The 21,643-nt window shown below is 45.6% G+C and overlaps 2 protein-coding genes and 1 pseudogene across 2 annotated transcripts in view; 1 reads left to right on the forward strand and 2 right to left on the reverse strand.

Moving 5' to 3' along the window:
- Positions 1 to 13,088, reverse strand: part of DRAM1 (DNA damage regulated autophagy modulator 1) — a 46,771-nt gene extending 33,683 nt beyond the window's left edge. Inside the window, exon 1 of the mRNA XM_033220885.1 lies at positions 12,521 to 13,088. Within this exon, the coding sequence (XP_033076776.1) occupies positions 12,521 to 12,651 (131 nt within the window). The 5' untranslated portion in view covers positions 12,652 to 13,088. The remainder of the gene's footprint in view (positions 1 to 12,520) is intronic.
- Positions 13,089 to 16,938: 3,850 nt separating this feature from the next.
- Positions 16,939 to 17,602, forward strand: LOC117090979 (10 kDa heat shock protein, mitochondrial-like). The gene has a single exon (XM_033223517.1). The coding sequence runs from the start codon at positions 17,096 to 17,098 to the stop codon at positions 17,402 to 17,404; it is 309 nt and encodes a 102-aa protein (XP_033079408.1). The 5' UTR covers positions 16,939 to 17,095; the 3' UTR covers positions 17,405 to 17,602.
- Positions 17,603 to 21,323: 3,721 nt separating this feature from the next.
- On the reverse strand, positions 21,324 to 21,416 carry LOC117091192 (annotated as a pseudogene).
- Positions 21,417 to 21,643: the final 227 nt, after the last annotated feature.

The raw sequence follows: 21,643 nt of genomic DNA on the forward strand, positions 1-21,643 counted from the left end.
GTGGTGGCACACACCTATAATCTCAGCTACTCGGGTGGCTGAGGCAGGAGAATCGCTTGACCCAGGGAGGCAGAGGTTACAGCGAGCTGAGATCGTGCCACTGCATTCCAGCGTGGCCGACAGAGTGAGACTTCATCTCAAAAAATAAATAAAAATCAAAAAAAAAGAAAAAGAAAAAGAAAAAATTAGAAATGAACACTTCCTCAGCAACCACGTTCCGCCAGGCACATCTTCCTTGATCTTCATGTTAGAAGGAAAAGTACTCACTACTGGCATTTTTTTTTTTTTTTTCTTTTTGAGACAGAGTCTAACTCTTGTCACCCAGGCTGGAGTGTAGTGGCACAATCTCAGCTCACTGCAACCCCTGCCTCACGGGTTTAAGCAATTCTCATGCCTCAGCCTCCCAAGTAGCTAAGATTATAGGCGCCCACTACCACGCATGGCTAATTTTTGTATTTTTAGTAGAGACAAGGTTTCACCATGTTGGCAAGGCTGGTCTTAAACTCCTGACCTCAAGTGCTCCACCTCCCTTGGCTTCCCAAAGTGTAGGGATTACAGGCGTGAGCCACCGCACCCAGCTCACTATTGCCATCTTAAAGATGAGGAAACAGTCTTAGAAAACTAACTTGGTCACAGAGTAAACAAGGAAGCCAAGCTGTGCATCTAGAACTCTCCAATTTCCTTTTTTCCTTCCTTTCTTTTCTTTTCTCTTCTCTTCTCTCCTCTTTTCTTTTCTTTTCTGAGTGGAGTTTTAATAGGAAAAAGAAAGAGAAAGGAAAACAGCTCTCTCACGAGAGGGGACTTCCAAGAGGAAAGAACCCTAGAACTCTCTAATTTCGGAACTCTTCTCTGCTGTGCTATATTACATTTCTTTCAAGTTATTGTCATTTTCATGTGAGTTTACATGCTGTACATTTCAGTCAGGGGTGTATCAGCTATTTCTTCTGGAGCCAGCTATGGTATCCTTGGCTCACAATAACTCTTCAATGCATGTTCTTGATGGAATGAAAGGCAATTACCGTGAGCTGAAGATGACTATGAAACTTTTTTTTAAAATTGAGATTGAGGCTGGGCACAGTGGCTCACACTTGTAATCCCAGCACTATAAGAGGCTGAGGTGGGAGGATCTCTTGATCCCAGGAGTTCAAGACCAGCCCAGGCAATACAGTGAGACCCCATCTCTACAAAAAAAAAAAATTAGCCAAGCATGGTGGCATGTTCCTGTAGTCCTAGCTACTTGGGAGGCTGAGGTGGGAGGACCACTTGAGCCCGGAAGGCAGAGGCTGCAGTGAGCTGAAATCATGCCACTGCAATCCAGTCTGGGCAACAGAGCAAGACGCTACCCCCCGAACCAAAAAAAAAAAAAAATTGAGATGTTTGAAAGTTGTCAGCCCTGCATCAGTCAAGACTTTTGAGCAATACTCTAATGCCTTTTTAAAAGGAAACATAGAAGAAAAATATTCATAATTTTACTTAATTCAGTGAGAAAAGAATTTGTTGTACCCAAATGACAGAGAAAATTTAAATCAGAGGAGAAATTATATATTTACAGTAGACTCAGGCTGCAGAACACTGCATCCATCACCCTCAATTAATTTTGGGGCTGCAAAAGTTTGGGATCTTCACTTTTCTTATTATGCTTTTCTTAGAATTAACTAATTTCATGTGTTTGTGAAGTCAATATTCAATTATAAATGATCATCTCAAAAATAATACTTTTCGGCCAGGCACAGTGGCTCATGCCTGTAATCCTAGCATTTTGGGAGGCTGAGGTGGGTGGATCACCTAAGGTCAAGAGTTCAAGACCAGCCTGACCAACATGGTGAAACCTCGTCTTTACTAAAAAACACAAAAATTAGCTGGGCATGGTGGTAGATGCCTGTAATCCCTTCTACTTGGGAGGCTGAGCCAGGAGAATCACTTGAACCCAGGAGGAAGAGGCTCTAGTGAGTTGAGATCATACCATTGCACTACAGCCTGGGCAACAGAGCAAAAACTCTGTCTCAAAACAATAATAATAATACTTTTCTAGCTAAAGGTTTTAAATGGCATGCCTGCCTTTTCATCTTTGTGACACTATAGAAATATTATGAGGTTATAATCACTGCACTGTAAAAACTGGTATGTCATTACCATCATGTCAGAATATGTGATTTTATGCACACAGCCCTCATTAACTGAGTATTTTTTATTGTGATACCCATTGTTACGGCTGAACTGGAAAGCCAACATCACCATTGCCTGAAATTCTGTGTCGTCTCAGTAATCAAAAAAGTTGGTTTAAGCAAAAGTCATCAAAAATTAGGGCCAGGCACAGTGGCTCATGCCTGTAATCCCAGGACTTTGGGAGGCCGAGGCAGGCAGATCACTTGAGGTCAGGAGTTCGAGACCAGCCTGGCCAACATGATGAAAATAATACAAAAATTAGCCATGCGTGGTAGTGGGCGCCTGTAATCTCAGCTACTTGGGAGGCTGAGGCACGAGAATTGCTTAAACCCGTGAGGCACAGGTTGCAGTGAGCTGCGATTGTGCCACTACACTCCAGCCTGGATGACAAGAGTTAGACTCTGTCTCAAAAAAGAAAAAAAAAAGACGCCAGTAGTGAGTACTTTAAAAAGTCTTAAAAACTTGTATGAATGAATACATACCACAAACATTTTATTTTAACTTAAAGTGTATCAACGTATATTAATTTGCCCACCTGTGGATGTAGACCAATGCCATTACAAGAGTATGGATCCACTGTGTCTTCTTGGCATATAAATCACATCTACTCTGAATCATCTCATTTCCAATTTTGGTTTCTTTAAAGTGGAGGGAAGTCTTAAAAACACTTTTGAAGCAATTTGAATTCAGACTCCTTCCAGTTTTCCTTATACCAGTTTCCTAAATATTTATAGTTGTCAGATCAATTACTAAAAGGACTGCAAATTTTTTTTGGACAATTTGTCTCTTTTTAATCTTTCCAAAGCATTCAACCAGTTTTTTTTGTTGTTGTTGTTGTTTTAAGATGGAGTTTCACTCTTGTCGCCCCAGGCTGGAGTGCAATGGCACAATCTCAGCTTACTGCAACCTCTGCCTCCCAGATTCGAGCGACTCTCCTGCCTCAGCCTCCCGAGTAGCTGGGATTACAGGCGTGTGCCATCATGCCTGGCTAATTTTGTATTTTTAATAGAGATGGGGTTTCACCATGTTGGCCAGGTTGGTATTGAACTCCTGACCTCAAGTGATCCGCCCGCCTCAGCCTCCCAAAGCGCTGGGATTACAGGCATGAGCCACTGCGTCCGGCCCAAACAAATTTTTTTAGAAATTACAATTCTCTTTTTACCTACACAGATCATCAGTTAATATGTGTTGCGTTAAGTCACACAGTTACAATACAAAATACAACTGGCATGAACATAAATACAATATGGGAATAAACACAATTGGCATTTGATAAGAATACAAAGACATGGGTAAGAGAAGCAAGTACCCACAGAGCGGCCCTCACAGGAGGGAGTTTTGAGGGGTCATTGGCTTCAGTCAGTGCATTTTTCAAAGAATGAATTCATCAGTTAACCCAGTAAGCTGATTAAGTTGAGGCTACTAAATAAAAGAGCTTCTGATATTACATTCACATATAAAGCGATCATTTCTAAAATTAGCTCCCAACCAAACATCCTTTCCTATCCAGACCAATGTGGACGGCCCCCTTGATAATACTAATAGCAAGTACTTCTACATACTATGTTCTTCCACCAGACTGTTAATGAGTTTTCTGTGAGTTCATGTTAATAATGAAGTACGTGCAATTATTAACCAATAGAGAAGCCGAGAGATGTCAAGTAACCTGTCCAAAGTTCTACAGTTGGAACACATAATAGAGTCATACCCTAATCCAAGCTGTCTGTTCCAAAGTTGTTGCTCTTAATCATGCTATGTTCCCTCTCAGTATTATCATTAAATATTGTAAATAGTCAACAATGCAAGTCAAATCAACCACAAACTGGGACCACAAATCTTGTGAAACACAAGGATTTCATTTCTAATTGTGCTGGAAAACAGAACTGCAACCAAAGTCAATGAACAATGAGGTCCTGGCAGAATCAGTTAACAATTAAAGAAGAGGAAACTAACAAGGTTAATGAAACAGGACCATATGACACAAATTATCTTGTTCAACATTCAACCAATATTTACCAAGTGCCTGCAATGTGTCAGGCTCTGTCACAAATGCTATAGACAAACCCCAAATCTCTATCCTCATGGAGCGTATATTTTGTGTGAGACAGGCAATAAACAAGATCAATATCCTTACATACAGATTAAGAACGGCCACTGGGACCCTGGGCGTGGTGGCTCACGCCTGTAATCCCAGGAATTTTGGAGGCTGAGGCGGGCAGATCACTTGAGGCCAGGAGTTCGAGACCAGACTGGCCAACATGGTGAAATGCTGTCTCTACTAAAAATACAAAAAGTTAGCTGGACATGGTGGCAGGAGCCTGTAGTCCCGGCTACTCAGCAGGCTGACACAGGAGAATTGCTTGAACTGGGAGGCAGAGGTTGCAGTGAGCTGAGGTCATGCCACTGCTCTCCAGCCTGGGTGACAGAGCAAAGTTCTGTCTTAAAAAAAAAAAAAAAAGTCCATTGGGAAAATTGGAGTCTTCAGACATTTTTGCAAAAATGAACCTCTTCATATGCCCCTTCAAAAGCTAAAGGTAGTTAAATGGGAAACCTGGTATTAAACCATTCATAGGCAACCTGCTTCTGGGGCGGGGTTTCATAGTAGCAGAGCAGCTCCTTCCCTCGCTATGAGCTACTGAAAGTCAGCACTTGACATCAGCGTTTATAAAAAACAAAAACAGAAGGAAACTTTCTTTAAAAAGTTAAATGTGGGCCGGGCGCGGTGGCTCAAGCCTGTAATCCCAGCACTTTGGGGGGCCAAGGCGGGTGGATCACGAGGTCAGGAGATCGAGACCCTCCTGGCTAACCCGGTGAAACCCCGTCTCTACTAAAAATACAAAAAACTAGCCGGGCGAGGTGGCGGGCGCCTGTAGTCCCAGCTACTCGGAGGCTGAGGCGGGAGAATGGCGGGAACCCAGGAGGCAGAGCTTGCAGTGAGCCGAGATGGCGCCACTGCACTCCAGCCTGGGCGACACAGCGAAACTCCGTCTCAAAAAAAAAAAAAAAAAAAGTTAAATGTGAAATGAAAGACTTACTATAATATAATCATAAAACCATTTTTCTGTATTGGAAAAAGAATGTAAGGCTGGGCGCAGTGACTCACGCCTGTAATCCCAGCACTTTGGGAGGACAAGGCGGGAGTTCAAGACCAGCCTGACCAACATAGAGAAACCATGTCTCTACTGAAAATACAAAATTAGCTGGGGAGGACAGGCGCGGTGGCTCACGCCTGTAATCCCAACACTTTAGGAGGCCAAGGCAGGTGGAACACCTGAAGTCAGGAGTCCGAGCCTGGCCAACATGGTGAAACCCCGTCTCAACTAAAAATACAAAAATTAGCTGGGCATGGTGGCAGGTGCCTGTAATCCCAGCTACTTGGGGGGCTGAGGCAGGAGAATCGCTTGAACCTGGGAGGCAGAGGTTGCAGTGAGCCGAGATCACGCCATTGCACTCCAGCCTGGGGGATAAGAACGAGACTTCATCTCAAAAAAAAAAAAAAAAAATTAGCCAGGCATGGTGGCACATGCCTCTAATCACAGCTACTCGGGAGGCTGAGGTGGGAGAATAGCTTGAACCGGGAGGCAGGAGGTTGCAGTGAGTCGAGAGTGTGCCACTGCACTCCAGCCTGGGCAACAAAAGCGAAACTCCGCCTCAAAAAAAAAAAAAAAGAAGCATTTTCTCTATAAAGATATGTTATCTATAAAGATCAGCATCTGAAGAATTAACACATACTTGTCATAACCCAAAATTTGTGATTGTTATATAAATGTAAGTTAAACTCGTTATTTTCCTAATTGTTAGTATCATTTTTGAAGTTAAAGACCTGACCAAACTTCTTTTACTTCATTTACTCTGCAATTCTGTTCACCCTTTTAAAGTGGCTTGATTCTAGGTGACCCAGTTTTCTGTCATCAACTACTGAGCAGAGAGTGCGGGGTCATGAGGTAGAACAATGTGGGTGGCCAAAGGCCACAATCTATGCCACAAAACTGTATTCACACGGAAAGTGAGATGTGCTAATAAAGAGAAAAGCCAGGATCTAGAATTGGCAACACTGAAGAGTAAAGGATCACAGAATATCATGAGCAAGATATCATGGCAAGAGACACATGTCAAAAAAAAGATGGAAGACAGTGGTCTACCAGCTGGAAAAAGTTAATAAGTTGATAAGAAACTGTAACAAGTTAAGTGTGATTCGGCTTGAGAATGTGGGTGTGGGTGTGGCCTTGTGCAAATCTTTTTTTTTTTTTTTTTTTTTGAGACGGGGGTGTCGCTCTGTCATCCAAGCTGGAGTGCAGCAGTGTGATCACAGATCACTGCAGCCTCAGACTCTAGGCTCAAGTGATCCTCCCACCTCAGCCTCCTGAGTAGGCGGGACTATTGTAGAGACAGAGTTGCACCATATTGCCCATGGCTGGTCTCAAACTCCTGGACTCAAGTGATCAGCCCACTTCAGCCTCCCAAAGTGTGGGATTACAGGCATGAGGCACCGCACCCAAGTGCAAATTTAAACTAATTTTTTGAGGTTAGCTTTTATTTGTCCTTCCTTTTGATATGCTTTTGTTAATGGTTTCAAAATAAGAAATATCACTTTATGCTATTCTAACTTGTTATATCTCATGGTGGTTGGGCCCATGTTTTTAATTTTTTTTTTTTTTTTTTTTTTTTTTTTTTTTTGAGGAGTCTCGCTCTGTCACCAGGCTGGAGTGCAGTGGTGCAATCTCGACCCACTGCAACCTCCACCTCCCCAGTTCCGATTCTCCTGCCTCCCAAGTAGCTGGGACTACAGGCGCACACCACCATGCCCAGCTAATTTTTGTATTTTTAGTAGAGATAGGGTTTCACGATGTTGGCCAGAATGGTCGTGATATCCTGACTTCATGATATGCCCACTTTGGCCTCCCAAAGTGCTGGGATTATAGGCGTGAGTGAGCCACTGCGCCCAGCCTCATGTTTTTAATTTAATTTTCTGATAGGAAACCCATTCATTTGGCTAAAAAATAAAACAAAAAGGTATGGCTTATAATCATCCTTTCTCCTCATTTGCCAATGTCTCACTGACCTTGACCTACTCCTCCCTCCATCACACACAGGTAAACCACTTTTATTTGTTTCTTTATGCAAGCTAATGCAAATACATCTTATTTTGCTCCTCTTTTTTCTCCACTAATGAGAACATATGTTGTTCTGTATCTTGCTTTTTCCCATGTAACAATGTATCTTGGAGATTTTTCCATACAAGTGTATTGAAGTAAAAAGAATCTGCTAGGTACAGAGAGCTTTCACTTGAGGTGTCCTTTAATAAATAAACCACATTTATTTAGGCAATTCTCTACTGATGGTCATTTGTAGTTTCCAATCTTTTGTTATTCAAAGCAATGCCCTGAGTAACATTATAGAAATGCCATTCTTCACATGGGCATGTATACCTATAGGATAAATTTCCAAAAAAAAATGGCTGTTGCATCAAATGATGGGGGTGTGTGTGTGTATCTGTCATATCCATAGATATTGCCCAAGTCCCACCATGGAGACTGAAATCAGTTCACGTTCCTGTAAGCAATGTATGAAAGAGACTGTTTCCCCATATTCTCACCAGTCCCAGTATCAAACATTTGGGTTTCTGCTAACCCAGTAGATCACAACTGGCATCAGTGAGTTTTAATTTGAATATTCATTCCTATTCATAAAGTTGAATATCTTTTCATATGTCTAAGAACCATTTGCCAATTTATCCAATATGCTGAAGAATAACAATGTTACAAGCAGAAAACATCTGATAAGAAAGCTGATTGTAAATGTCATACTGGGGAGAGGTCCTCCTTATGGTTGTGGCTCTTATTTAAAGTGTTCAACTGTGCTAAAAACATCAGACCATCAGAATGGCTGAACAATGTTAGAATGTAAAAGGAAACTCATCCTGAGGACTTCCAAATCACCAGCCACCAAACTGAATGGCCATGTCAAGCTTTTCCTTACGGGATCTGCCCTGTCCTGGGGTAAAGAGTGAGTACCCAAGAAATACTCATTCAGCAAATACTGAGAGCTTTCATGGATCTTACAATCCAGTGAAGGGAGACAGAAAATAAACATAATGAATAAGTTAAATCACATGATTTGTTAGAAGGTGATAGGTGCTATGGTGAATAATAAGACTGGATATGGTGACCAGTAGTGGTCAGGTGCAATTTTTAAAAAAGGTGATCAGGGCAGGTCTCATCAAGATGATAACATTTGAACAAAGGAGGTAAGTGAAAAAGTCTGCAGGAAGGTAACATTTGAACAAAAGAGGTAAGTGAAAAATAGCTGCAGGAAGAACACCTGGCAGAGGGAACAGCCACCGCAAAGGCCTTGAGAAGGAGGGGTGCTTGATGTGTTAAGACACAAGGCCAATGTGGTTGAAGGGAAGTACAAAGGACAGGGGTAGAGGAGAGGAGGAGATGATGAGCTAAGAGAGATACTGTCAGCCTGGGATGGGGGTGCACACTTTTAATCCCAGGTACTCAGCTGAGGTCAGGTGATTGCTTGAGCCCTAGAGTTTAAGACCAGCCTGAGCAACATAGCAAGACCCCATCTCAAAAAAAAAAAAAAAAAAGGAGAGATAAGGTTGAATATTTCAGGGCCAGTAGATAAATGTAGAGTTACTTCCATCACTTCTCTATGTCTGGTTCTGTTTTTCTTTTTCTTTTTCTTTTTCTTTTAATGAGAAAGAGTCTCACTCAGTCAACCAGGCTGGAGTGCAGTGGCATAATCTCAGTTCACTGCAACCTCTACCTCCCAGTTTCAAGCGATTCTCATGCCTCAGCCTCCTGAGTAGCTGGGCTCACAGGCATCTGCCACCACGCTCAACTAACTTTTTGTATTTTTAGTAGAGACCGCGCCCGGCCTTCTTCTCTATGTGTGGTTCTTACCCACATCTTGTTGCTGCACCAAGGACTTGTTTTCTAGGAGCGGGCAGAGGCAATCCAGTGCTCCGGCTGCTCAGGTAAGCAGAGAACAAACAACCTAAAAGCCCCAGGCGCACATGGGCAATCAATACATATGTTTGTTTTGTGTTGGCTGAGAACTCCTGGCAACAAAGGGGCAATTCCATGCCTTTTTCTCCTGTAACTCTGCTTTTCCTGAAGGCTTCCTTGGTAAATTGTAAACCACTTCCTTGTAGGGTCTGTGATTTGAGCATCTTACAAGTGGTTCACCTTGTCAGCTTATTTTCCCATTTCTGAATGTCTCCCATTTCAAGTTCACCTTGGAGTGATATTAATCACAACTACATCAGACACCTTCATGAACATTCAAAACCTGCCTTTGACAGCCTGGCCAAGAATATCACACATGATCTGTCCTCAGTCTTCAGATCTGGGACAAACATGGCTACTGTTTTCTCAATAAGAAGCACTGCAGGCTAGGCGCGGTGGCTCACACCTGTAATCCCAACACTTTAGGAGGCTGAGGTAGGTGGATCATCTGAGGTCAGGAGTTCGAGACCAGCCTGGCCAACATGGTGAAACCCCGTCTCTGCTAAAAATACAAAAAAGTTAGCTGGGTGTGGTGGCAGGTGCCTGTAATCCCAGCTACTTGGGATGCTGAGTCAGGAGAATTTCTTGAACCAGGAGGTAGAGGTTGCAGTGAGCCAAGGTTGCACCGTTGCACTCCAGCCTGGGCGACAAAGCAAGACTGTCTTAGAAAAAAAAAAAAAAAAAAAAGGAAGCATTGCAGGACACAGCAAGATGCCATCTCTACAAATACAAAAAGAATTAAAAATAGGCGGCAGGGGGCGGTGGCTCACGCCTGTAATCCCAGCACTTTGGGAGGCCGAGACGGGCGGATCACAAGGTCAGGAGATCGAGACCATCCTGGCTAACACGGTGAAACCCCGTCTCTACTAAAAAATACAAAAGAAAAACTAGCCAGGCGAGGTTGTGGGCGCCTGTAGTCCCAGCTACTCGGGAGGCTGAGGCAGGAGAATAGCGGGAACCCAAGAGGCGGAGCTTGCAGTGAGCTGAGATCACGCCACTGCACTCCAGCCTGGGCGACAGAGCGAGCCTCCGTCTCAAAAAAAAAAAAAAAAAAAAAAAAAAAATTAGCTGGGCATGGTTGTACATGCCTCTCTACAGTCCCCAACTATTCAAGAGGCTGAGGTAGGAGGATCAATGGAGCCTAGGAGGTGGAGGATGCAGTGAGCTGTGATCCCACCACCTCACTACAGATTGGGCAACAGAGTGAGACTTTATCTGAAAAAACAAACAAACAAACAAAAGCAGCAGCACTGCAGGTAGAGTAATTCTTTACTTTTTTTTTTTTTTCCCTGAGACGGAGTCTCGCTCTGTCACCAGGCTAGAGTGCAGTGGCTCTGTCTCGGCTTACCGCAACCTCTGCCTCCCAGGTTCAATCAATTCTGCCCCAGCCTCCCGAGTAGCTGGGACACCATGTCCAGCTAATTTTTGTATTTTTAGTAGAGATGGGGTTTCACCATGTTGGCCACGATGGTCTCGATCTCTTGACCTCATGATCCGCCCACCTCGGCCTCCTAAAGTGCTGGGATTACAGGTGTGAGCCACCGCACCCAGCCAAGCAGCTCTTCACTTTTACACAAGTCTAGAAGGATCTATCCTGCTTCAGAAGCAAGATGATGGCACTTGGGCCTGAGATGTGCCATGAGAAACCAAGCCTAGGTTTCTTCCAAGCATAATACCAGATGGGAGGGCCAGGCGTGGTGGCTTACTCCTGTAATCCCAACACTCTGGGGGGCCAAAGCAGAGGGATTGTTTGAGCTCAAGAGTTTAAGACCAGCCTAGGCAATATAGTGAGACCTTGTATCTACTGAAAATAAAAAATAATAATAATAAATGGAAAAAAAACAAAAGGCCCGATGGGAACATCTTCTCAATATAAATAACATCTCTTCTTTCATAGGCAAAAACCACCACCATTACTTCAAATTTGCTTCTGTGCACTATTCTACCTATTGCTCTCTTCCCTGCATCTTTTAAATGCTAGTTCCCTGGGCATGGTGGCTCACACTTGTAATCCCAGCACTTTGGGAGGCCAAGGCAGGAGGATCACTTGAGGTCAGGAATTTGAGACCAGCCTGACCAACATAGTGAAACCCTGTCTCTACTAAAAATATAAAAAAATTAGGCCAGGTGTGGTGGTGCATGCCTGTAATCTCAGCTAGTCAGGAGGCTGAGGCAGGAGAATTGCTTGAACCAGGGAGGCAGAGGTTGCAGTGAGCCGAGATTGCGCCACTGCACTCCAGCCTAGGTGACAGAATGAGACTCTGTCTCAAAAAAATAAAAAATTTTTTTAAAAATGCTAGTCCCCTCCTGCTTGATCTTTGTTTCCCCTTTCTCCACACTCCCCACCCCACCCCAAAAAAAGAAAAAAAAAAAAACACAGAACATTGCTCACCAGACAGAATGGCTGCAGGGAAGAAGACACCCTACATTTTCTATCATAGCAGTAACAAACCTTGGGTGTCACCAACCTTATCATCTGTTCACCAACCAATGCATGTCCAGAGGAGTCACACTACTTAGATAAGAATGGATGGTTCTAACGTTTAAAGAATCCCGCCACTATGAGAAAGGCACTGAGCTGGAACCCACATAGGAGGATCAGATCATTGTCCCTGGCACTGAAGTGCCCCTCGGGAAAGGTAGAGGCCAAAGCACAGGAAAAGTGAATGGGTAAAATAATACAAAAGATGTCACAAGTTGTTGACAAGTTGAGGGCTTTGGGGTCACAGTGTCCAGAGGTGTCTGGTGCAGCTCCAGAGAATTTAAGCCAGACTTCCAAAGGACCTGGGGGCAACACAGTGTTGCTTTCTGCATGGCTGGGTGTGAATTCTGCTCCTACCATTAACTAGTGTGACATCAGTGTCACGTTGATGATATTTCATCAACTTTACACCACCGCTCCCTTGCAGGAAAAATGAGCCCAAACATCCACTTCAAGGGATGCTGGGATGCAGAAGTGAAAATAGTGGCTGTTTAGTATATCTATCTCTTGTAAAATACATGTCATCTATCAGGACCCATCTTGTTTCAAATATCGCCTGAGAACGTCCTGCTGAGATTCTGTCCCATACCCAGACTGAAAGTTCTACCGTCTATCCTGAACCTCTCCTTGCTGCCACCCTGTTCCACGCTCCGGGTACAGGCAAAAGCGCTCAGCGCCCCACCCACTGCCTCCCTAAACATCCCAGGCTGTCGGGAGCACCTCTCCTCCTGCTCACACCTCAGCCTGACCACACGACGCCCCCAACTGGGTCCGGACGCCTTCCCTCCCCATCAGCAGCCCTCCTTGTGATCCCTGTGCCTGCTCCTGGGGCCCTGGCGCCCACCCTGCCTCTCACCTGATGTAGGGGAGGAAGGGGTTGACGTGCCCGGAGAGCACAGCGACCACGTAGGAGATGATGAAGGCAGCTGACGACCAGGTCACCAAGAGGAAGGGGACGAAAGCCATTCCCCTCAGGAAGCACAGCATCGCGCCGCCGCCGCCAACTGAGTGCTGCGCCCAGCCAGGCCAGGTGCCGGGTTGCTCCGGGCTGCCTGGAGGCGGCGGCCGGGCGCGGACGGTCACGGACGGTGGGAGGGGAGGCTCCGCGACGGCCGGGGCAGGCCCAGCCCCGGAGGGAGGGGAAGCGCGAGGAGCGAAGCGAGGTGGCGGGCGGCGAGGCTGCCGGGCCAGAGTGGGTGGGGCGCGGGCGGCCCGGGCTTGTTGCGAAACGAGTGAAGTCACAAAGCTGCCCGGCAGGGTCGGAGGCGCGCGGCGACCTCCTAGCGGACGCGACGCCGGAGCCGCCGGAGGGGACGCGGGGGTCGGGTTCCTTTCGCTTTTGGTTCAGACACTCGGCTAGGGCTGGGTTGGGCGCGGGCGGGCGGCCTGGGGTCACTGGCTGGGACGCCCGCTCTGGTCTTCCCACCCTGGCCTTACCGCGCTGGTTCTTGCGCAACTCTGGAGAAAAGGATTTATTTCTCCCAACCCCTCCCTCCCGGGGGATTTCCGGAGTGCCGGGCCTCGCACCCCGAGGGCACCCTCTCCGAGGTCCCGCCGCCGGCGCTTCGCGGCAGAGGAGTGTCCACCGCGTGGTGACACCCACGCCATCCGGTCGCGCTACTGCTGCGGGGATCGGGCAGAAGTGTTCAGTGAGGCTCGCCAGGCCACGGGGCGCAGATGTGGCTCCCACCTCAATGGTGAACACCCGAAAACCCAGACAGGGTGGGAACGGGTTGGGTGGAGAGTAGGCGGGTGGGGTGCGGGGCGTGCGGGTGGGACTGCGCTCCCACGGAGCCAGGAGGCCCATTGTGCTGCTTTCCGGCAGAGCGGAGAATATTTCCTGGAAATAAGATTTCCTAGGCCGGGCACCGTGAATAGCCATCACTAGGAGGCATTCAAAAGCCATCACTCCTGGAATGCCATGTCTCTGGGAGGCCGAGGTGCGAGGATCACTTGAGCCCAAGAACTAGAGATCAGCCTAGGTAACATAGGGAAACCCCCATGCTACAAAAAAGAAAAGAAAAGAAAAAAAATTCCGGTTCCAGATACTCAGGAGACTGAGTTGGATCACTTGAACCTTGGGGGTCGAGGCTGCAGTGAGCCTTTTTATCACACCACTTCACTCAGCCTGGGTGACAGAGCAAGACCTTTTCTAAAAAAAAAAAAAATTCTCTTTCTCCCCTCAGGGTTCTGGAGTAGCCCAGACTTGGAGCCTTGGCCTAAGATGATTAATGGTGACTTGATACGTTTCAAACCCTGTGAAAGGGATTTGTGTTCTGGAGGCACTTATAAGCACATGATTTTGATAATTTAGGGAGTCTGAGCCCAACATTTGTGGCCGAAATTGTTGGGTCATTGGTGACCAAAGGTAATTTAATAGACCACATAATAGGTTCCTTTCAGTAATATACACATTTCATGGGTGCCATGCTAGGCTACAAAGATGAAATAGTAATAGTACCCTCAGGACTAGGACACTGATCGATCAAAATAACAAAATTAGACCGGACCTAGTGGCTCATGCCTGTAATCCTAGCACTTTGGGAGGCCAAGGTGGGTGGATCACCTGAGGTCAGGAGTTCAAGACCAGCCTGGCCAACATGGCGAAACCCCCGTCTCTACTAAAAATACAAAAGATTAGCTAGGCACCATGGCTCTCGCCTGTAATCCCAGCTACTCAGGAGGCTTCAGCAGGAGAATCGCTTGAACCTGGGAGGTGGAGGTTTTCTCAGTGAGCTGAGATCACACCACTGCACTTTAGCCTGGGTGACAGAGCGAGACTCTGTCTCAAAAATACAAAAAACAATAAAAACAAAATAACAAAATTATGTTATGTGGTCTATTAAATGGAGAGGAGAGGATTTTAAAAAGTAAAGTAGAGACATGCCCAGAGCTGAGGGCCAGGAGCCCGGGCTCAGATGAAGGACCAGGGAGATTTTTTGACAGATGACCTCAGACTTTTCAAAAGGAAATAATTATTAACCAGGCAAAGAAAAATGAGATTAGCATTCCAAGCCCAGAAAACAACTGGAGGAAATGCATACACAGACTACGAAAGCACTTAAATAAGTGTGAGGCAGCAAATGGAGAGAGGAACAAAGAGGCCAGGTCACCAAAGTCCTGCTGAGAATCTAGGATTATTTTTGGTATTAAGGAGAAACTAGGAACATGGGCAGACTAGTATTTCAAGAGATCACTGTGGCTGTGGAGTGAGTACCCACCATACAAAACAAAGCAGAACATTTAAAATAAGGCTTTTTAAAAATCACGAAAGCTGGCCAGGCATGGTAGCTCACAGTTCTATAATCCCAACGCTTTGGGAGGCCAAAGCCAGGACAATATAGTGAGACCCGCCCCCATATCTACAAAAAATTTAAACATTAGCTGGGTGTGGTGCATAACCTATGGTTCCAGCTACACAAGAGGCTTAGGTGGGAGGATCACTTAAGCCCGGAATTCAAGGCTGCAGTGAACTATGATCACACCACTGAACTCCAGCCTGGACCACAGATTGAGACTATTTCAAAAACAAATAAATAGAAATTTTTAAATGATCAGGTGCAGTGTAATCCCAGCACTTTGGGAGGTTGAGGCAGGCACATGACCTGAGGTCAGGAGTTCGAGACCAACCTCGCCAATATGGTGAAGCCCCGTCTCTACTGAAAATACAAAAATTAGCTGGGCATGGTGGTGCACGCCTATAATCCCAGCTATTCGGAAAGCTAAGGCATGAGAATTGCTTGAACCTGGGAGGCAGAGATTGCAGTTGAGCTGAGATTGCAGCCACTGAACTCCAGCCTGGTCAATACAGCGAGACCCTGTCTAAAAAAAAAAATGGCTGGGCTCTGTGGCTCACATCTGTAATTCCAGCACTTTGAGAGGGAAAGGCGGGCAGATCATGAGGTCAGGAGTTTAAGACCAACCTGGTCAACATGGTGAAACCCCGTCACTGCTAAAAAATACAAAAATTAGCCAGGCGTGGTGGTGGGCGCCTGTAATCCCAGCTACTCAGGAGGCTGAGGCAGGACAATTGCTTGAACCCGGGAGGCAGAGGTTGCAGTGGGCAGAGACCATGCCATTGCACTCCAGCCTGGGCGACAGAGACTCTGTCTTTAAATAAATAAATAAAATTTATTTTTTTTTTATTTTTATTTTTTTTTTTTTGAGACGGAGTCTCGCTCTGTCGCCCAGGCTGGAGTGCAGTGGCCGGATCTCAGCTCACTGCAAGCTCCGCCTCCCGGGTTTATGCCATTCTCTCGCCTCAGCCTCCCGAGTAGCTGGGACTACAGGCGCCCGCCATCTCGCCCGGCTAGTTTTTTGTATATTTTTAGTAGAGACGGGGTTTCACCGTGTTAGCCAGGATGGTCTCGATCTCCTGACCTCGTGATCCGCCCGTCTCGGCCCCCCAAAGTGCTGGGATTACAGGCTTGAGCCACCGCGCCCGGCCTATAAATAAAATTTAAACATAAAAAATAGGCCGGGCGCGGTGGCTCAAGCCTGTAATCCCAGCACTTTGGGAGGCCGAGATGGGCGGATCACGAGGTCAGGAGATCGAGACCATCCTGGCCAACACGGTGAAACCCCGTCTCTACTAAAAAATACAAGAAACTAGCCGGGTGAGGTGGCGGGCGCCTGTTGTCCCAGCTACTCGGGAGGCTGAGGCAGGAGAATGGCATAAACCCGGGAGGCGGAGCTTGCAGTGAGCTGAGATCCGGCCACTGCACTCCAGCCTGGGCCACAGAGCGAGACTCCGTCTCAAAAAAAAAAATAAAAATAAAAATCACAAAAGCTAGCAATCATGTTTCACTATAATCTCTACCTAGGTTTCTATGTTCTGAAAATCACTCTGTTCCTTCCCTTTTTTCCCTTCCTGCCCTGCTACTGATTCATCAGATTAAAAAAAAAAAAAAACCTCTCCCTAAGCAAAGACATTATAATATCAAAGAGAATTCACCTGATCATCTTACCCTTCTGCTGCTCATGTAATTCCCTGAATTAAGCAATTCAATTGGCCAATCACTTTTAACACAAATATAAGAATTGTCTGGCCGGGCGCGGTGGCTCACACCTGTAATCCCAGCACTTTGGGAGGCCGAGGCAAGTGGATCATGAGGTCAGGAGATCAAGACGATCCTGGCTAACACGGTGAAACCCTGTCTCTACTAAAAATGCAAAAAATTAGCCGGCGGTGGTGGCGGGCGCCCATAGTCCCAGCTACTCGGGAGGCTGAGGCAGGAGAATGGCCTGAACCCAGGAAGTAGAGCTTGCAGTGAGCTGAGATCACGCCACTGCACTCCAGCCTGGGCAACAAAGAGCAAAACTCAGTCTCAAAAAAAAAAGAGTTGTCTGACTAGAGAGCTAACAAGAATTTGTCACTTAAGATGAAAATGTATACACGAGAGCACAGTACCAATCTGAGGCAGAGGGAGTCATGGCAGGCCATGCGTTTAGAAAGTTCCTTCCACTCTTTGACCGAGTACTGGTTGAAGGGAGTGCTGCTGAAAGGGTAACCAAAGCAGGCATTATGCTTCCAGAAAAATCTCAAGGAAAAGTATTGCAAGCAAGAGTAGTCGCTGTTGGATCGAGTTCTAAAGGAAAGGGTGGAGAGATTCAACCAGTTAGCGTGAAAGTTGGAGATAAAGTTCTTCTCCCGGAATATGGAGGCACCAAACTAGTTCTATATGACGAGGATTATTTCCTATTTAGAGATGGTGACATTCTTGGAAAGTACATAGACTGAAATAAGTCGCTACTGAAATGCCATCAACGTGAAGCTGCCCATTCCACTGAAGTTCTAAAATCTTTCTTCATGTAAATAATTTCCGTATTTCTCTTTTGTAATAAACTAATGATAACGAACGACATCCAGTGTCTCCAAAATTGTTTCCTTGTACTGGTATAAACATTTCCAAATAAAAATATGTAAATGAGTGGAAAAAAGGGCATGTATACATGTATATTTAAAATAAATACACTATAAATGTAAAAGTTCTGGGTTTTTTTGTTTGTTTTTTGTTTTTTTTTTTCCTAGACAGAGTCTCACTCTGTCACCCAGGCAGTAGTGTGATCTTGGCTCTCTGCAACCTCTGCCTTCTGGGTTGAAGCAATCCTTGTGTCTCAGTCTCCCAAGTAGCTGGGACTACAGGCATGCACCACCATCCCCAGCTAATTTTGTTGTTGTTGTTGTTGTTTTGAGATGGAGTCTCACTCCTATTGTGCAGGCTGGAGTGCAGTGGCATGGTCTCTGCTCACTGCAACCTCCACCTCCCGGGTTCAAGCGATTCTCCTTCCTCAGCCTCCCGAGTAGCTGGGATTACAGGCATGCACCACCACACCCAGCTAATTTTTGTATTTTTAGTAGAGACAGGGTTTCGCCATGTTGGCCAGGCTGGTCTTGAATTGCTGGCTTCAAGTGATCCACCTGCTTCAGCCTCACAAAGTGCTGGGATTACAGGCGTGATCCCACTGCGCCTGGCCCTTGCCAGCACTTTGGGAGGTCAAGGCGAGTGGATCACCTGAGGTCAGGAGTTCAAGACCAGCCTGGATAACATGGTGAAACTCCATCTTTACTAAAAATAGAAAAATTAGCGGGGCATGGTGGTGTATGCATGTAATCTCAGCTACTCAGAGGCTAAGGCAGGAGAATCTCTTGAACCTGGGAGGAGGAGGTTGCAGTGAGCCAAGATCACACCACTGCACTCCAGCCTGGGTGACAGAGTGAGACTCTATTTCAAATAAATAAATGAATAAATAAAATAAAATATAAATAAGTAAATAAAATGCTACTCCAGTGAACACAAGATAACAAAGTAAAACAGCCTTATTGCTGATATGTAGAAACCTTTAGTCTTGTAGATGGAAGATCAAATCTGCCTCTACATTCCCTTAAGCCAAAGCCTAATCCAGAGCAAGGCTCTACCTCTTAGTTCTGTGAAGGCCAAAAGAGGTGAAGAAGCTATGGAAGAAAATTTCGAATCTAGCAGAGGTTGGTTCATGAGATTTAAGGAAGGAAGCCATCTCTGTAACATAAAAGTACAAGGTGAAGCATCAAGTGCTCATACAGAAGCAGCAAATTACCCAGAAGATCTAGCTAAGATCACTGATAAAGGTGACTACACTAAACAGCAGAAATTCAATGTAGATGAAACAGCCTTCTATTGGAAGAAGATGCCACCTAGGACTTTCACAGGCAGAGATAAGTCAATGCATGGCTTCGAAGCTTCCAAAGACAAGCTCTTTTAGGGCCTAATGCAACCAGTCAGGGACTAAGTTGTAGCCAATGCTCATTTACCCTTCTAAAAATCCTAGAGCCCTTAAGAATTATGCTGGCCAGGCACGGTGGCTCACGCCTGTAATCCCAGCACTTTAGAAGGCCAAGGCGGGCGGCACACAGTCAGGAGATCGAGACCATCCTGGCTAACATGGTGAAATCCTGTCTCTACTAAAAATAAAAAATTAGCCTGGCGTGGTGGCATGCACCTGTAGTCCCAGCTACTTGGGAGTCTGAGGCAGGAGAATCCCTTGAACCTGGGAGGCAGAGGTTGCAGTGAGCTAAGATCCCACCACTGCACTCCAGCCTGGGTGACAGAGCAAGACTCTGTCTCAAAAAAAAAAAACAAGCAACAAAGAATTATGCTAAATCTGCAATAACACCTGGATGACAGCACATCTGTTTATAGCATGATTTACTTAATATTTTAAGCCCATTTTTTAGACCTACTGCTCAGAAGATTTATTTCAAAATATTACTGCTCATTGACAATGCACCTAGTCATGCAAGAGCTCTGGTGGAGATGTACAAGGAAATTAATGTTGTTTTTATGCCTGCCAACACAACCATTCTGCAGCCCACGGATCAAGGAGTAATTTCAACTTTCTTTTTTCTTTTTAAGAAAGGATCTTGCTCTGACACTCAGGCTGGAGTGCAATGGTGTGATTGTGGCTCACTGCAACCTCTGCCTACCAGGCTCAAGCTATCCTCCTTTAGCCTCCTAAGTAGCTAGGACTACAGGCATGTGCCACCATGCCCAACTAATTTTTAAAAACTTTTTGTAGATATGGGGTTTCTCCATGTTGCCCACGCTGGCCTTGAACTCCTGAGCTCAAGCAGTCTTCCTGCCTCAAAGTGCTGGGATTACAGGTGTGAGCCACCATGCCCAGCCCCTAGCTTCCATAGATAGTGATTCCTCTGATGGATCTGGGCAAAGGATTCACCTTCTGGAAAGGATTCATCATTCTAGACTCCATTCAGAACATTGATGATTCATGGGAGGAGGTCAAAATATTAATATTAACGGGTGTTTGAAAGAACTTGATTCCAGCCTTCATGGATGGCTTTGAGGGGTTGAAGACGTCAGTGAAGAAAGTAACTCCTCCATTGTGGAAATAGCAAAATAACTAAAATTAGAAGTGGAGCCTGAAGATGTGACTGAATTGCAGCAATCTCACGATAAAAGGTAAACAGATAAGGAGTTACTTTTTTTTTTTTTTTTTTGAGATGGAGTCTCACTTGGTCACCCAGGCTGGAGTACAGTATTGTGATTTCAGCTCACCACAACCTCTGTCTCCCCGGTTCAAGCAATTCTCCTGCCTCAGCCTCCCGAGTAGCTGGGATTACAGGCACACGCCACTGCACCCAGCTAATTTTTATATTTTTAGTAGAGATGGGGTTTCTCCATGTTGGCCAGACTAGTCTTGAACTCCTGACCTCAGGTGATCTGCCTGCCCCGGCCTCCCAAAATGCTGGGATTACAGGTGTGAGCCATCGCGCCCGGCCATACTTACTTCTTACGGATGAACAAAAAAAATGGTTTCTTGAGGTGGAGTCTACTCCTGCTGAAGATGTTGTTAACATTGTTGAAATGACGACAAAGGATTTAAAATATTCCATAAACTTAATTGATAAAGAAGCAGTAGAGCTTGAGAGGATTAACTCCAATTTTTAAAGAAGTTGTGCTGTGGGTAAAATGCTGTCAGAGTTGCATGCTCCAGAGAAATCTTTTGTAGAAGGAACAATTTTCCCTGTCTTATTTTAAGAAATTTCCACAGCCACTGCACCCTTCAGCAACCACCACCCTGTTAAGTCAGCAGCCATCAACATCAAGGCAAGGCCCTCCAACAGCAAAAAGATTATGACTTGCTGAAGGCTCAGATGATGATGAGCAAATTTTTGCAATAAAGTATTTTTAAAAACACATATTTATCTGGTTTTTTTTTTCCATAGAGATGGAGACCTCACTATGTTGCCCAGCTGGTCTTGAACTCCTGGCCTCAAGCCATACTTCTGCCTCAGCCTCCCAAAGTGCCGGGATAACAGGCGTGAGCCACCATGGCCCGCCAGCAATAAAAGTTGTTTGTTTGTTTTTTAGACAGAGTCTCGCTGTGTCACCCAGGCTGGAGTGCAGTGGCACAACCTTGGCTCACTGCAACCTCTGCCTCCCGGGTTCAAGCGATTCTCCTGCCTCAGCCTCCTGAGTAGCTGGGACTACAGGTGTCCTCCACCATGCCTGGCTAATTTTTGTATTTTTAGTAGAGATGGGGTTTTATCATATTGGCCAGACTGGTCTCGAACTCCTGACCTTGTGATCCACCCGCCTTGGCCTCCCGAAGTGCTAGGATTACAGGCGTGAGCCACCTGCGCCCGGTCAATAAAGTTTTGTAAAAAATTATCTTTTAATTTATTTTTTTAAGGAGCCATGCTAATCTTCTCTGTATTGTTCCAATTTTAGTTTACGTGCTGCCAAAGCGAATACTTTTTTTTTTTTTTTTTTTTTTTTGAGTCAAGGTCTCTCTGTCACCCAGGCTGGAATGCAGTGGTACAATTATGGTTCACTACAGCCTTGACCTCATGGTCTCAAGCAATCCTCCCACCTCAGCCTCCCAAGTAGCTGGGACCACAGGTGTGCACGACCATACCTAGCTAATTTTTTGATTTTTTGTAGAGATAAGGTTTCACTATGTTGTCCAAGCGGGTCTCAAA

Source organism: Trachypithecus francoisi, unplaced genomic scaffold (genome assembly GCF_009764315.1).
Source record: "Trachypithecus francoisi isolate TF-2019V2 unplaced genomic scaffold, Tfra_2.0 Lachesis_group11, whole genome shotgun sequence".
In the NCBI taxonomy this organism is placed as follows: Eukaryota; Metazoa; Chordata; class Mammalia; order Primates; family Cercopithecidae; genus Trachypithecus; species Trachypithecus francoisi.